At 53.1% G+C, this 13,730-nt stretch overlaps 1 protein-coding gene across 1 annotated transcript in view; it reads left to right on the plus strand.

Moving 5' to 3' along the window:
* Positions 1 to 9,152, plus strand: part of VPS26C (VPS26 endosomal protein sorting factor C) — a 43,764-nt gene extending 34,612 nt beyond the window's left edge. The window contains exons 4-8 of the mRNA XM_082722515.1: positions 153 to 233; positions 3,430 to 3,504; positions 6,391 to 6,541; positions 6,739 to 6,891; positions 7,883 to 9,152. Of these exons, the coding sequence (XP_082578641.1) occupies positions 153 to 233; positions 3,430 to 3,504; positions 6,391 to 6,541; positions 6,739 to 6,891; positions 7,883 to 7,965 (543 nt within the window). The 3' untranslated portion in view covers positions 7,966 to 9,152. The remainder of the gene's footprint in view (positions 1 to 152; positions 234 to 3,429; positions 3,505 to 6,390; positions 6,542 to 6,738; positions 6,892 to 7,882) is intronic.
* Positions 9,153 to 13,730: the final 4,578 nt, after the last annotated feature.

Below are 13,730 nucleotides of genomic sequence, written 5' to 3' on the forward strand. Positions count from 1 at the left end.
TGGCTCCCCCTATTAAATATATTAATTTCAAACAACACGGTAATTGGACCAAGTTTCCCTAAAGTACATTGACTTCCTTGTCTCTCCGAATATAATTCCACAATGAAAGCAGGTCACACTAATGTGATGTCTTCTCCGACTTCTCCCTGCAGTACACCCTGCGCTGTGACATGCGGCGGTCTCTGCTGGCCAAGGACTTGACCAAGACCTGCGAATTCATCGTTCACTCTGCTGTAAGCTGTGTTTGGGGGGCTCCTTGCTTGATCATAGGAATCTTCTGTAGGGTCTGGTGTCTGACCCCAATTCAAAGCTGACACGTCAGCCTGGTGCCGAGTCGTGGCTGCTGGGGAAAGAGACTCCCAGGTGGGACACGAGGGACCTTGTTTCTCGGGGCCGGGTCAGAGCACTAGCATCGGCGTGTGCCTTGTTCCCCAAGGCCCAGAACCCCCCTGGGGGGCTCGTGCCTCAGCCGAGGAGCACCAGGCTGGGAGCCCCCCTCAGAGCAAGTGAGCAGAGAGCAAGTCTGCTTCAGAGAGACACATCCCTCCTCACGGCTGCTGCGGCAAACGCAGCCCAGAGCCATGGCCCGGCCCCGCTGAAGAATGGTCAGAGCCCCACAGTCCTGTTCTGCCCGACAAGGACAGTGGGGACACCTGGGGCCAGGGTGGTTGCCTCCCCCAACACCTTCTGCTCACATCTTCCTGTGACAGAATGTTCTTAAAAAATCACTTTCGGGGGGCGCCTGGGTGGCTCAGTGGGTTGGGCCGCTGCCTTCGGCTCAGGTCATGATCTCAGGGTCCTGGGATCGAGTCCCACATCGGGCTCTCTGCTGAGCAGGGAGCCTGCTTCCTCCTCTCTCTCTCTCTCTGCCTGCCTCTCTGCCTACTTGTGATCTCTCTCTGTCAAATAAATAAAATCTTTTAAAAAAAAAAAAAAAGAACTAAAGGATGACTAAGCCAAACATATAAGGAGGCTGAGGCTTGAGTTGCAGTTTGGAGGAGAGCTGTGTGTCTCTAGGAGCCGCCCGAGCAGGAACCCCTGCAGTGGACCGCTGGAAAAGCCAGAGGGATACTTCTGAAAAAAAAAAAAAAAACCACTTTCGCATGTCAGCTGAATGGGGCCCCCTCGCCACGCTGTAGGCGACCCAGGGTGAATTCAAGGTAGAGACCTCGTTCTGCAGCCCATCTGCTCGACGACTCGGTCATAGTGCAGAAATTAGCAGTGACGGGCAGCGCCTGCCCCAGGCGCGACCCGTGGTGACAGATGTCCACCACACTGGATTCCCCTCTTTTGTGTCCCCTGGCTTTCCAGGTCCGGTATCAGAGCAGCTGCCGGGCCTTGCCCTGCCCTCCCGGGGCTGTAGCCCACACCTCTGGTTCGGGGCTGGCCTGCCCCCTCTCTCTCGGGTTGCAGCCTGGTTCCCTCCTTGAAGAGCCACCTGCACTCAGAATGTGGTCCATCTGCCTTTGATTTAATTCTGAGCAGTTTGGGGACAGGAGAGAGCCAGACTGGGGTTCCTGGAGGTGCCCAGGTGAACAGAGACTAGATGTGTGTATGGTGCCGTGAGGCTGCAGGCTGTGTCCGAGGTGCCACCCAGATTGGACAGACACAAGAGCCACTGGCTTTCCTTGGGTCACGTACCCGGTGTGGCCTACAGCTTCGTTGGCATTGAGTCGGGCTCAGCGACCTGGGGACCCCACACGGGTCCCATAGTCTTTGCCATGGGCCTTAGGAAGTGGGGCTTCTCCAGAGCTCTCTGGTGAGGTAGGTTGGTGTTTGTGGAATATTTGCAGTTGGATTTCTTTTACACTGTTACAGAATGTCCACGGGTGTCTTTTAGTAATGGTTCAGGAAAAATGGGAGATTACGTCTCCGGTGGATAAGATTGGCAAAATCACTGATGTCCTTTATTTGCATCATTTTTGGGACTTTTTGGGACTTCCGACATTTATAGTTTTCCTCTTACTAATAATAATTACTGTATTTCATTGTTTCTTTTAGTGACAAACATGTAAAATATTAAAAATAATTATCTTTTTTGGAAGTGATGTGATTTAGGTATTTTCCATTTTTTATGAAGGGTCTTGAAACTGAAGGGAAAAAAGTTTTTTTCATGTGGATTAGTCCCGAGAAGAGACACACCCTTTTAGGTTTTCAGCAAAAAGAGCCTCTAACTTTGCGAAGGAGTGAGCCCAAGTTCAGCTCCCTGTCCAGAGCTGGGCCCCAGGTGGTTTCAAATAAATACCTTCCGAGAATGCTACTCTTGGTTCTTAGGACTAATTTTTCATTTCTGGACCCTGCTGACCAGCAAGTGGGGGAGGCCTCTCCCTCCCTGGCGAGACACAGCTGAGGACACCCCATGGCCCCCGACCCAGGGCCCACAGCCCACTCAGGACTGGAGGCCCCACACTTCGGGGCCAGCTCAGGGTACGCAGCAGGGGCAAAGGTCCCAGGGCCCCCTCTCAACAGCTTACCGACAACACACAGCCTCCCAAGAAGCCTGTTCTTTGTGAATGATTTCAGAGAAGGCCAAACCGTGTGTGATCTTCAGTTGCCAACTCAAATATTCCTTTAAATGCTGTAAGGAAGAATGTGTCCCCCAAAGCGTGTGTTCAAGAACCTGTTAAGAAGAATACTGTAGAATGTGCTTCGGTAAATGAGTAAACTTGGTGGGTTGGCCGGTGCCTTTCCTCCACCGCGGCCCCCCGGCCTATGGGTCCCGGCACCCGAGCGCGCCACACCAGGCAGGCCCTGGTGACGCTTGGCTTCTGTGGTTACGTGATGTGGCGAGGACCATCGTTCGTAATTATGGTAACGTTTCTAGTTTAGAGGAGCGGGCCTTCCAGGTGGACAGCTGAGTGGCTAGCTGCACAGGTGTTGGAGCCGGACCGCCTGGGTTTGAATCTCGGCTCGACCACCGGAGAAAGCCATGGGAGCTCGCCGCGCCTCACTGTCCGTGTCTGAGAAATGGGACCAGTGACAGGGACAGTACCCGATTCGGTCATCATGCTAGTTCAGTGTCAGCTCTTGTTCTAAGAGAGGGGTTTAAAATAAATACCTTCCATGAATGCTACTCTCGGTTCTTAGGTCTAACTTTTCATTTCTGGACCCAAAAGGGCCCCAAGAGATTTTTAAGAAAGCAGTCCCCTCATTTTATTTTTATTTTTTTAATTTTATCTTATTTTTTTTTAGCAGTCCCCTCATTTTACAGATGAGGAAACTGAGTCACGGGATGAAGAAATTTGACAAAGAACACAATGTAGATTTTTGGCAAAACTGTGCGTTTGGACCCCACACGACCTGCGTCTAGTACTAAGTCCTTCCCAGTTCATTATGCTGCTGTTTGTTTCTCCAGAAGGGGAAAGGGGAGTTTGGCCTGCGGGGCTCTTGGCTTCAAGCAGCTGATTTGGATTTTGCCTCCTGTTTTAGCCTCAGAAGGGGAAGTTGACCCCGAGTCCCGTGGACTTCACCATTACACCTGAAACCCTGCAGAACGTCAAAGAGGTACGGCTCCCCTCGGCTCTGCGGGCCTGGGTATCCGCTTAGCCGCTGCGTCCCGCGGACGCCCCGTGGCCCAGTTCTTCCCTTGGGTATCAAGTCATTTTTGCATTTTCCTCCCACCATACCCCTCTCATTTGTTGAAATGGTCTGAAATCTAAGTTCCAGTTTATCTGTTTTATTTTTCCCAGTATGAAGCCTCTGTTGGCTTAGAAATGATTTTTCGTAGTTGCCCGAAGTAAACAGTCATGATTTAGCCAACACTGAAGTACTGGAAGTTTCACCGTGGTCATTGCTCTCCTCTGCTTTCTCTTACCTTCTTTTCTTTCTTCAGTGTATTTTTTTGTGCCTCTGGAGCACATCCTAGAATCATTCTTTCTGAAAGGATGAGGAGTGAACTTACATCCTTGAGTGTCTAATAGACACCTGTCTTTGCTCTCACACTGAACCCTAGTTTGTCTAGGTAGGTGGAAGCTTCTGGCTTCAATTTCATTTGCCCTTTGAACTTGGGAGAGGAGCTCCCTGGTTTTCTGGTACCTTGTGATACTGATGATCTGATCCCCAAATATTTGTGAGCTCCTGTTTCTCCTCCTTCTCCCTTCCCCCCAGCCCAGAAAATTCCAGCACCCCCCCATCCTTACCATTCTGGAATTTCAAAGCCCTTGCCAGATTTGGGTGTTTAATTAGTCAGTGTGCCTGCCATCTTTCCTTCAGCTCTGTGAACTTCTCTCAGTGTTTCTTAGAGGCATCAAGGAGAATCTTGGCACAGTCTTTGAGCTCACTTGTTTACTCTTCGGTTGGTATGTCGCCCGACTGTTGACATGTTTCCCTCAGCAAGAGCATCATTCATCTCCAAGTGGTTTCTTTTCCAAGATAGCCCCTTCTTTTACTGCAGATGCACGGCCCTTCGTCTCTCTCTAGGGCTGGTTATTCTGTTTGCAGAGGGTGTGCATCTTTCTTGCTTTTTTTTTCTCAGCTGTTTGTTGATTCTTGGTTGCCAGCTTATAATTATAGATGAAGATCGAATACGTATGGCCTTGTTGACTAGAGTGTCTGTCCTTAGCCCGAATGACTTCTGGTTATGAACGCACTCTGACAAGAGCTTTGCTGCTGGGGAACACGTGTTTGACCCTGTGGGCTTTCTTTCGGGGCGTGCTGGTAGCTCATCTTTGGGGGTGAGGGCGTCACCTTGCGTTGTGGCTGTAAATGACTGCGGACGCTGGCCCTGCCTGGGCACGTGCTGACTCCAGAGGCCACTCGTGCCCCCCTCGGTGACTGCTCCTTCCCTGGGTGGGCGCCACTCCTGATCTCAGGGCTGCCCCCTGCTGGGGACACTCTTGTGCCCCCAACCTCAAGGCATGATCCCCTGAGCTCTTGGGAGCCTCCCTGAGCACTTTCATGCCCAGACACTCTTCACTGGGGTGTTTCCTCGTGGCGACCCTAATGGACTTTCTTGGCGTAGTTTATTTGTCTATGTTAACATTACGCCCTGGGAGGAGAGGGTGAATTGAATGTTCAGTCAGGATCTTCAGCCGGATATTGAAAGTTTTCTTTCTCACCAGTTGCCTAAAAGAATTTTAATATAGATTGCAACTGCTTTTTATTTTTCTAAGCAAATAGCTACTTCACTTTTTCGTTGTTGTTAGAACTTTGTCTTGAATCCAGACTTTTCTCTTTGACTTGAATCAAGACCTCTCTGCTTCTGGGGCCATGAGGTACAGAGCTCCCTGCTCTCTAGTCCCAGCACCGACGATGGGCAAACACCAGCCACAGTGACCACTGGCCCTCGAGGTGTGGCTGGTCGGAGCCAAGCTGAGCCATTGGTGTAAGGTGCTGACTGGGTTTCAAAGAGGGAGAGAATATAAGCGTAATGTTTTAATATTGATCACATGTGGAAGTGGTATTTAGGATATATTGGTTGATTTTAGCTGTTTCCTTTTACTTTCTAAAATACAGCTACTAGGGGCGCCTGGGTGGCTCAGTGGATTGAGCGTCTGCCTTTGGCTCAGGTCATGATCTCAGGGTCCTGGGATCCAGCCCTGAATCGGGCTCTCTGCTTAGCAGGGAGCCTGCTTCCCCCCGTCTCTCTGCCTGCCTCTCTGCCTACTTGGGATCTCAATCTCTCTGTCAAATAAATAAAAAAATAAAAATCTTTAAAAAAAAGATAGCTATTAGAAAATTTTAAATTACATCTGTGGCTCACATTTGTGGCCACATTTTGCTTCTGTGAGATGGTGGTGTTTTAAACTCTGACATAGCTTTGGCACGTGGGACCAGCTGGGCGACGTGTGCTAGAACAGTTGCCTCTGATGCCTCAGATCCGTGTCCCACAAAAACATCATCATCTAACCGTGACCAGGTTCCTAGGTGTACAGGGGAAAGGTCCAGAAGGTCTTAGTCAAGCACTGATGAGAATTGTTCTCTCTAAATGTTCTTGAAATAAAAGGAAGAATCTTAGCTTTTCAGAATTGTTTAATTGGGAGCATTTTTCAGTTGATTCTCTTTTAAGACATTTTTGGGGTGTGTGTGACCGGTTCCCTGTAAACACTGCTGGCAGCTTGCTCAGGAGTTTCTAGGTCGTGTCGCTTGGTGAGAAGGAGCTTCCAGATCTGACCCAGGCAGTCGGGACGGCTCTAGGGGAGCTGGCTGTTCGGCCAGGCAGCATCGGCGCCGGGTGTCTGCAGGCGGTTGTTGAATAATTCAGTCTGTTCATCAACTTGACAGGAGATATAAGGACTATTGTACCTTTTTACCATTTTGTAAAACAGGGGCCCAGCGGGTTTTATAAAAATTGCCCAACTTTGTTTTTAGTTTTTCTTTGTACCCAATGACTGCCTCTGGAGTGAGTTCCCTTGGCACCTTCCATTCCCACCGTCCCTTGTCTCGTTCCAGAGAGCCTCGCTCCCCAAATTTCTCATCAGAGGGCACCTCAACTCCACCAACTGTGTCATCACGCAGCCGCTGACCGGGGAGCTGGTGGTCGAGAGCTCGGAGGCTGCCATCAAGAGCATAGAGCTGCAGCTGGTCCGCGTGGAGACCTGCGGTAAGGGTGGCCCGTGGGGGGACATGGGGGGGCGCCCCTCGATTCCAAGAAGCATCTGAGAAAGTGAGACGTGGAGGGGAGGGAGCCCTAGATCCCGTGGAGCAGATGGCAGAGGTGTCACCAGCGGCCTGTTGACCGATGGCGCCGTGGGGAGGGTCCCTGTTCTCCGACCGCACCGTGCGCGCTGCCTCCCGCAGGGTGTGCAGAAGGCTACGCCCGCGACGCCACGGAGATTCAGAACATCCAGATCGCCGACGGGGACGTGTGTCGGAGCCTCTCCGTGCCCATCCACATGGTGTTCCCCCGGCTCTTCACCTGCCCCACGCTGGAGACCACCAACTTCAAAGTGGGTAAGCGCGCCAGCTCCCCGCGCCCGCGGGCCTGCCCGATTCGCCCGGGAGCGTGGGGCCCCCGAGCGCCCCCGAGGCGGACAGGCCGGTCTGCTTGGGGCTGGCTCAGCGCAGAGCACTCGGTCCCCGGGTCGCGCAACAGAAGCTCCCCGAGAAGCCACCGGAGACAGTGCCACCCTGTCGGCGCGGCTGGGGCAGGGACAGTCACGCTGCAGAGCGAGGCAGCGGGGAGCGCGCGGGTCAGGGAGGCTCGTGGGACAGGCGGCATCTGAGCAGAGACGCAGCGCCACAGTCCAGGGCCGGCGCGACCATCGCGAAGGCCACAGTTCCACCAGCTTAGGATGTCTCGGTCATTTTCTTTCTTTCTTTTTTTTTTTTTTAAAGATTTTACTTATTTATTTGACAGGGAAAGAGAGCACAAGCAGGGGGAGAGGGAGAGGTTCTCTCAGTAAGAACTGTCACAGCTGGGGGCGTCTGGGTGGCTCAGTCGTTACGCATCTGCCTTCGGCTCAGGTCATGATCTCCGGGTCCTGGGATCGAGCCCCGCATTGGGCTCCCTGCTCGGTGGGAAACCTCCTCCTCCCTCTCCCAGTCCCCCTGCTTGTGCTCCCTCTCTTGCTGTGTGTCTCTCTGTCAAATAAATAAAATCTTTAAAAAAAAAAAAAAGAAAGAAAGTAACAAGTGGAAAAATAAAGCAAGAGTATGAAAGAACAGAAGGAATTTTAGAAGATTCTAGTAAAGACGGAGGACAATGAGGTGTGCTTGGGAAGCAGACCCCCTTCCTCTCGCAAGGCAAGGAGACACGTTTCCTCAGAGAAAGTGCACCAGGGGTGCTCAGAGGCCAGTGCCCCGTCCTCGCTGGTTCCTCTGGAAGCCTGGGGTGACGGACCACGGACGTGCCGCCTCCTCTCGGAGCCCCCTGCAGTGCAGTGGGCACGGGGTGTCGGCTGCCGGGCCGGGTCAGCCTAACGCTCGTTCTTTCTCTTCTCAGAATTTGAGGTCAACATCGTTGTGCTGCTTCACGCGGATCACCTCATCACGGAGAACTTTCCACTGAAGCTCTGCAGGGTGTAGCCCAGGAGCAGGCGGTGTGGACGGCCCGCGAGGCCGAGCGGACATGCCGTGGGTAGCCAGCGCTCATGGGAGCCGAAGCCAGCAGCATAGGCTTATTTTCGAGATGATTCTGTATCAGAAATGAATCCGACCCCTCAGTACAATCACTGGTGTTCGTCATCGCCCCGAGGCTTCCGCTTCCGGTGGGGCGCGTCTCATCAGACCTGGTCCGGACAGTGCATCAGGACCTCCTAACTGTGGGTGGCGAGATCGGTTCACAGAAAGCACGATTTCCTCGCACTCCCGGCCCACCGCGCCTGTTAAGGAGCAGTAAAACTGTGACCGCGGCAGCACTTGGCTGGGAAGTGAGGTCCTGGGGGCAAAGGGAACCCTCGGCACCGGGCCAGTGGGCGTCGCTAAGAGCCCTGGCAGAGAGCGGCTGTGTGGGGGACAGTGACAAGCCGACGGTTGTCTATGACGTCTGTAGGCACCGTCCAAGGAGGGCTGCCGGGCGGCGTCCGCTGGAACCGTGTGGCGTTTTCCACTCTGTTCTGTAGTTCTTCTGTCACGGTTTTCATGATGACTCCAGGACATTGAGGGAACCGGAACAGAGCGTTCCTGGCTGTCACAGGAGGACCTGTTGCTGGTGGTGGGTTCTGAGTGGCGTGGCCTGTCCCCCGAGGTGAAGCCACCGCGGCTCACAGTGTGCGGAGAGCCTGTTGCAGCGCGTTTCCTCCGTCTGATCCGGTTGGTCCACGGTGGCCGCGGCCTCAGGAATGAGCTGTGAGCTTTGCACGCCACCTGGCCTTCCCCGACAGTCCCTCTCCCCGGGCAGCCCTGAGCAAGGTGGCCGGGCCAATGTCCCTCCCGCGCCCCCACGCCTGGCCGTGCTGCCATCGCCCTGGGACCGCATCTGGTGACATGTGACGCGGAGGGCAAACCAACCTGACTCAGGCCCTGCTTTGTCGCGGGGCTTCACCAGTGAAACCGATACAACTTACTCACGGGGTCATGTCTAGTCTGGCTCCCGGAGAATACGTTCCTGGTCTATAAATCTCCTTTTATGCTCCCCGGACGTCAGCAGTGACCTGTCTTTGATGATGTGTTCAGAGTATCGGGAGACAGAGAGGCCGTACTCTGTGGGACGTTTCAAAGGTAGAAATCAGTTTTAATGATTAAAAAAAAGCTAAATAAGAATTTTGAGCAAAGGTTTGGGAGGTACATTGCTGTATCACTTCTTCAGTAAAGCGCTTTTACGGATATAAATAGGACGAGTGCTCTCAGGGCGCAGCTGTTAACTGGAGACCCGCCGGCGCCGTGGTGCTCTCGCCTTCGTGTCATTCGGTCCTGAGTGGCCCAGACGAGGGGCTCAGGCTGCCATTTGCTGCCCCTTCTTGGCCAGTCCCTCCCGTCGGGGGTTAAGGAGATCACAGATGTCCGGCTGTGTGGCCGGGGCTGGGGACCATCCACTGTCCCCGAGGCTCAGGGTTGCCGGGTTCTCCCATGTGAGCAAGAGGACGGGGAGGGGCGGGGAGGGGCAGGGAGGGGTCTGAAGCGTGACTCCGTGACCCTGTCGTGTTCAGGAAGTGCCCCGTAGGCAGCCGCCCCCTTGGGCTGTCAGAGCTCCCGCAGACGCGGGGCCTGGCTCCGCGCTTGGCCGGGGCGTCAGTTCCGGAGTAAAAGCAAGAGGCAAATCAGAAATCAGATGTAGAAAAGCAGAAGCGTTTGTGCCAGAATTTGCGCAGTTGGTGGCCTGAGCCCGCCGGCTCCGTGGCTGGTGGCAGTGGAACCCTGGCCTCCCTTCTGCTTCCTCACTGCGGTCTCGGAGTCTCGAGTCCGAGTCTGAATTGTGTCTGAACACTTCGGGGGTGGGATCACATCCGCTCGCTGGCGAGGACGGGGCTGCGACGGATCGCTCCAATGTGGGGTCCCACGATCCCTTTCAGATGCCCCCTTCTCTCTCCCAAATGAGGCTGTGCTTCTGTGACCCATGGCCCTCCGGTTAGGGACTTACTTCCGACTCCTGTGGGGCTGGGTGTGGTCCTGTGACAAGGACAGGGGCCCCTTGGCACGGCTGGACCAGGAGGAGGCCTGCGTCCTGGCCTGGCCGGCGCCGGAGCTCGGTGCCGTCAGGGATGACAGCGCAGCGGGACCCCCCCACCCCCACTCCCACCATGTGTAAGCAGAATAGCTCACCTCCTGCCCTGGGTTGTCACAGGAGAGAGAAGGGAGGGCCTTGTCTGGAGCCACCGGATTGCTGGGGGTCTTGGCAGCCCAGAACCAAACCAGGGCCTAGGCCTCGCAGAGCCTGACGCACACGTGTGTGTAGAACACGTGTTCTACAAGGGAACGACTCCTCCCGTCTTCATGACCACGCGCTGGGCCGAGAAGGGACTCCATGACTCTCAGGGGTCCAGAGCCTTGCTGGATCCAGCTGGCCAAGTGCCAGGGTGGGTGTAGGTCCAGTGCTCCCTGCAGCCACCGCCGACCCCCGTCCGGTGGCCACAGGACTGAGCTGGACCCAGCCCTACCCAGAAGAACGCCCCGGACTCTAGTGGAAGGAAAATGGGCTGTTTGCACTGGTACTAGTCAGGCAATTAAAAAAAAACCCATGTTCTTGGTTTTCCCGGAGACAAGTATCCATACTGAGAATAAGTCCTGAGAAGACAACTGTGGTGCCTCCCTTCTCGATCCTTCGTTTGGAGAGAAGAGCTGCACTGGGCTCCCGGGGCGTCCTGGTGTTGGGGGGATGGGCCACGCGCTGCCCGGCTCAGGGGAGCTGACCCTGGCAGTTCCGAGGTGCCATCTTCAGCTTTGGGCCCTGTGAAAGTGAGAACTACAAGAACATTCCTGGTTGTTTGGGATCCGGCCCTGTTCTAAGGGCACATGTCCCGGGACTGTGGGAATGCTGTGAGGAGGGAACGGTACCCGCATTACCGCGGACAGGATCGTCGTCGATGGGAGGCACCGGTCCATGTGGGCACGCACCTGCCCGCGGTCTCGGCGAGCTCGCTCAGTGTGGCCAGGTTTTACGGGCACCAAAGCCCAGGATGCCCTCGCCCCGCTTCATTTGGGCTTCACTTGGCTGTGTTGGCGACATGCTTTCCTGCTTGTCACCCCCTGTTTCACCATCACACGTTGGCCATGCCACCGTAGCTGTTGGGAGCCCAGGGCCACCTGTGTTCTCAGCGACTGCCTTGGCTTTGGTGTGGGGAATCACAGGAAGACGAAATCGTGGGACAGGAAATCGTTTGCAGCTGGATGCAGCCTAGGAACGAGGTGAGTGTTTAAAGACCCCAAAGTCCAAGGTAAATCATAGTCTAATCCTCAGTTCCTTTAAGGAAAGTGAAAATATCAGGGAATGTTCTAGACCAGCTCAGGCCACTAGAATGTCCTTTAGTAATGACCTCACAGTAGCCTTCTGAGGGGGTTTTGTTATCCCTACTTCACAGCTAGGCAAGCTGTGGCACAGGGAAGCTGTGACCTGCCCAAGCCACAGTGCTCTGCTGACTCCCTGGCCTGATACCCCCGAACAGCCCCAACTTCCCATACCAGGGGAGAATTGGAATAGACAGCCATTACCCAAGGTGTGCGTGATCTTGTTCCTGGGGCAGCCACGCTCCTTCAGGAACCACTGCTGTCAGAGCCGGTCTTCATAATTCCCACTGGTGGTTCACGAGCTCGGAGAACATTCTGTGTGGAAACATGGTAAGTTTCATCCAAGCTAATGGATGTCGGAGCTCGGGGTGTGGAGGTGAAAAACCACAAAAGTAGCACAACTGCTTGGGGAAGTGCTCTGTGGAGGGAAGGCATGAGTAGAAAAAAGTTACAGCTGTGGGTCTACGAAGTGGAGGTGAGACTGAGTCTCCTGCACCGGTGTCTTCTCCACTGTGACCACCAAAGACTATTCATGGTCCAGACTGTCCGAGTGGCTGAAATATCCAGAGAACGTGACTTCACTAAGAAACCTAAGGGCACCCAATTTGTAGACTCAAGGTTGATCCAACTGCACTTAACATAAGTGCAGTCAAATGAGAGAGGGAGTAAGGGCAAGTGGGAATGAAGACTCAGGGAGGCCCCTGATACCCACTGTTTCTTCCTGTAAATGTTGCTGGTAAAATGGGGACACCTTCCACCCCGTCCACGTAGACAGGATTCTAAGTGTTGTGAGGGTTTCACACCCAAAGCCAGCCAGTCCTTCCAAAGCATTGCACGCAACATATAAGAACTACTCTGGAGGGCATAAGTACTTAGAAAAGTATGAAGACATTGCACCTGGGCCCATGAAACTCCTGTCGCATCTGGAGGAGCACCTGCTTGACCAAGACCAAAGGAGCAGAAAACACCAAAATGTCTCGTTTGCCTTTGATCAGTGTCCACTGTCACTTCCTCCAGTGACGCCTCTGTTTGGTTCCCTTGACAATGTCTGGACGGGGCAGGAGCTGGAGTTCCACGACGCAGGGTTTGTTCAGTGAAGGCCCCACGAGGTGAGATGTAGTCACTTCTTTTCTTGGGGGTTGCCATTTGGGGGACAAGGACTAGAGCTTCGAAACCATCATCTCTGGATCTTAAGTGATGGGATGAGACCAGCTTCCTGTTTCAGATGAGCAACCACTGACTGGGCCACGTGGAGGCCGGGCCAGCACCCTCGACATACCGCATCCTGATGCACTGAGAAAAGGATGCGCTCACCCTTAGGTGTGGGAAGATGGTAGGAAAAAAGCAGAAAAATAAAATCAAGTATTCATTTTTTTTAAGATTTTATTTATTTGACAGAAATCACAAGTAGGCGGGGCGGGGGGGGGAGCAGTCTCCCTGCTGAGCAGAGAGCCTGATGCGGGGCTCGATCCCAGGACTCCAGGATCATGAGCTGAGCCAAAGCAGAGGCTTTAACCCACTGAGTCACCCAGGTGCCCCCAGTTTGGTTTTAAAATAGTTTTCAATATCAGTGTGTATTAAAACCCCAATTTAAAACCCAGTACGTAAAAAGAGAAACATGTTAAGAGATGAGCATTTACTTCCTAAAGTGCTTACCACCACCTTCCTTTATATCTTATAGAAAATACATATTTTTTTTAATCCATGGAAAATTTGCAAAAATCAGTTCTATGTTCTTCCGAAAAAGAAAGACAGTCTCAGTAAAATTTTAACAAGTAGAAACTGCCCAAGCCACATAGTCTACCATATTGCAATAAAATGAGAAATTAATACCAAAGGGAAAATCAAATTCAGTATAGCCACTTGTAAATTTTTTATTTTTTTTATTTTTTTTTAAATTTTATTTATTTATTTGACACAGAGAGAGAGATCACAAGTAGGCAGAGAGGCAGGCAGAGAGAGAGGGGGAGTAGGCTCTCCGCTGAGCAGAAAGCCTGATGCGGGGCTCAATCCCAGGACCCCGAGATCACGACCCGAGCCAAAGGCAGAGGCTTAACCCACTGAGCCACCCAGGCACCCCAACTTGTAAGTTTTTAAAAACATTTTATTTATTCATGAGAGAGAGAGAGAGGCAGAGGGAGAGCAGGGCAGGGAGCCCAAAATGGGACTCAATCCCAGGACCCTCGGATCATGACCTGAGCCAAAGGCAGACGCTTAACTGACTGAGCCACCCAGGTGCCCCCTCCCAACTTAAATTTTATAACATTCTTTAAAAAGGAAACCAAAACTTCATTTGCAGACCTTTTAAAATTTGATGAAAATGAACATTTCTATATGGCAAAGAGCTTTGTGCTGTGGCCAGTGCTGCAGTCAGAGGCTAATTCACAGCCTATGTGTTTTTATTATAC

This window comes from Mustela nivalis, assembly GCF_964662115.1.
Source record: "Mustela nivalis genome assembly, chromosome: 1".
NCBI classification, from domain to species: Eukaryota; Metazoa; Chordata; class Mammalia; order Carnivora; family Mustelidae; genus Mustela; species Mustela nivalis.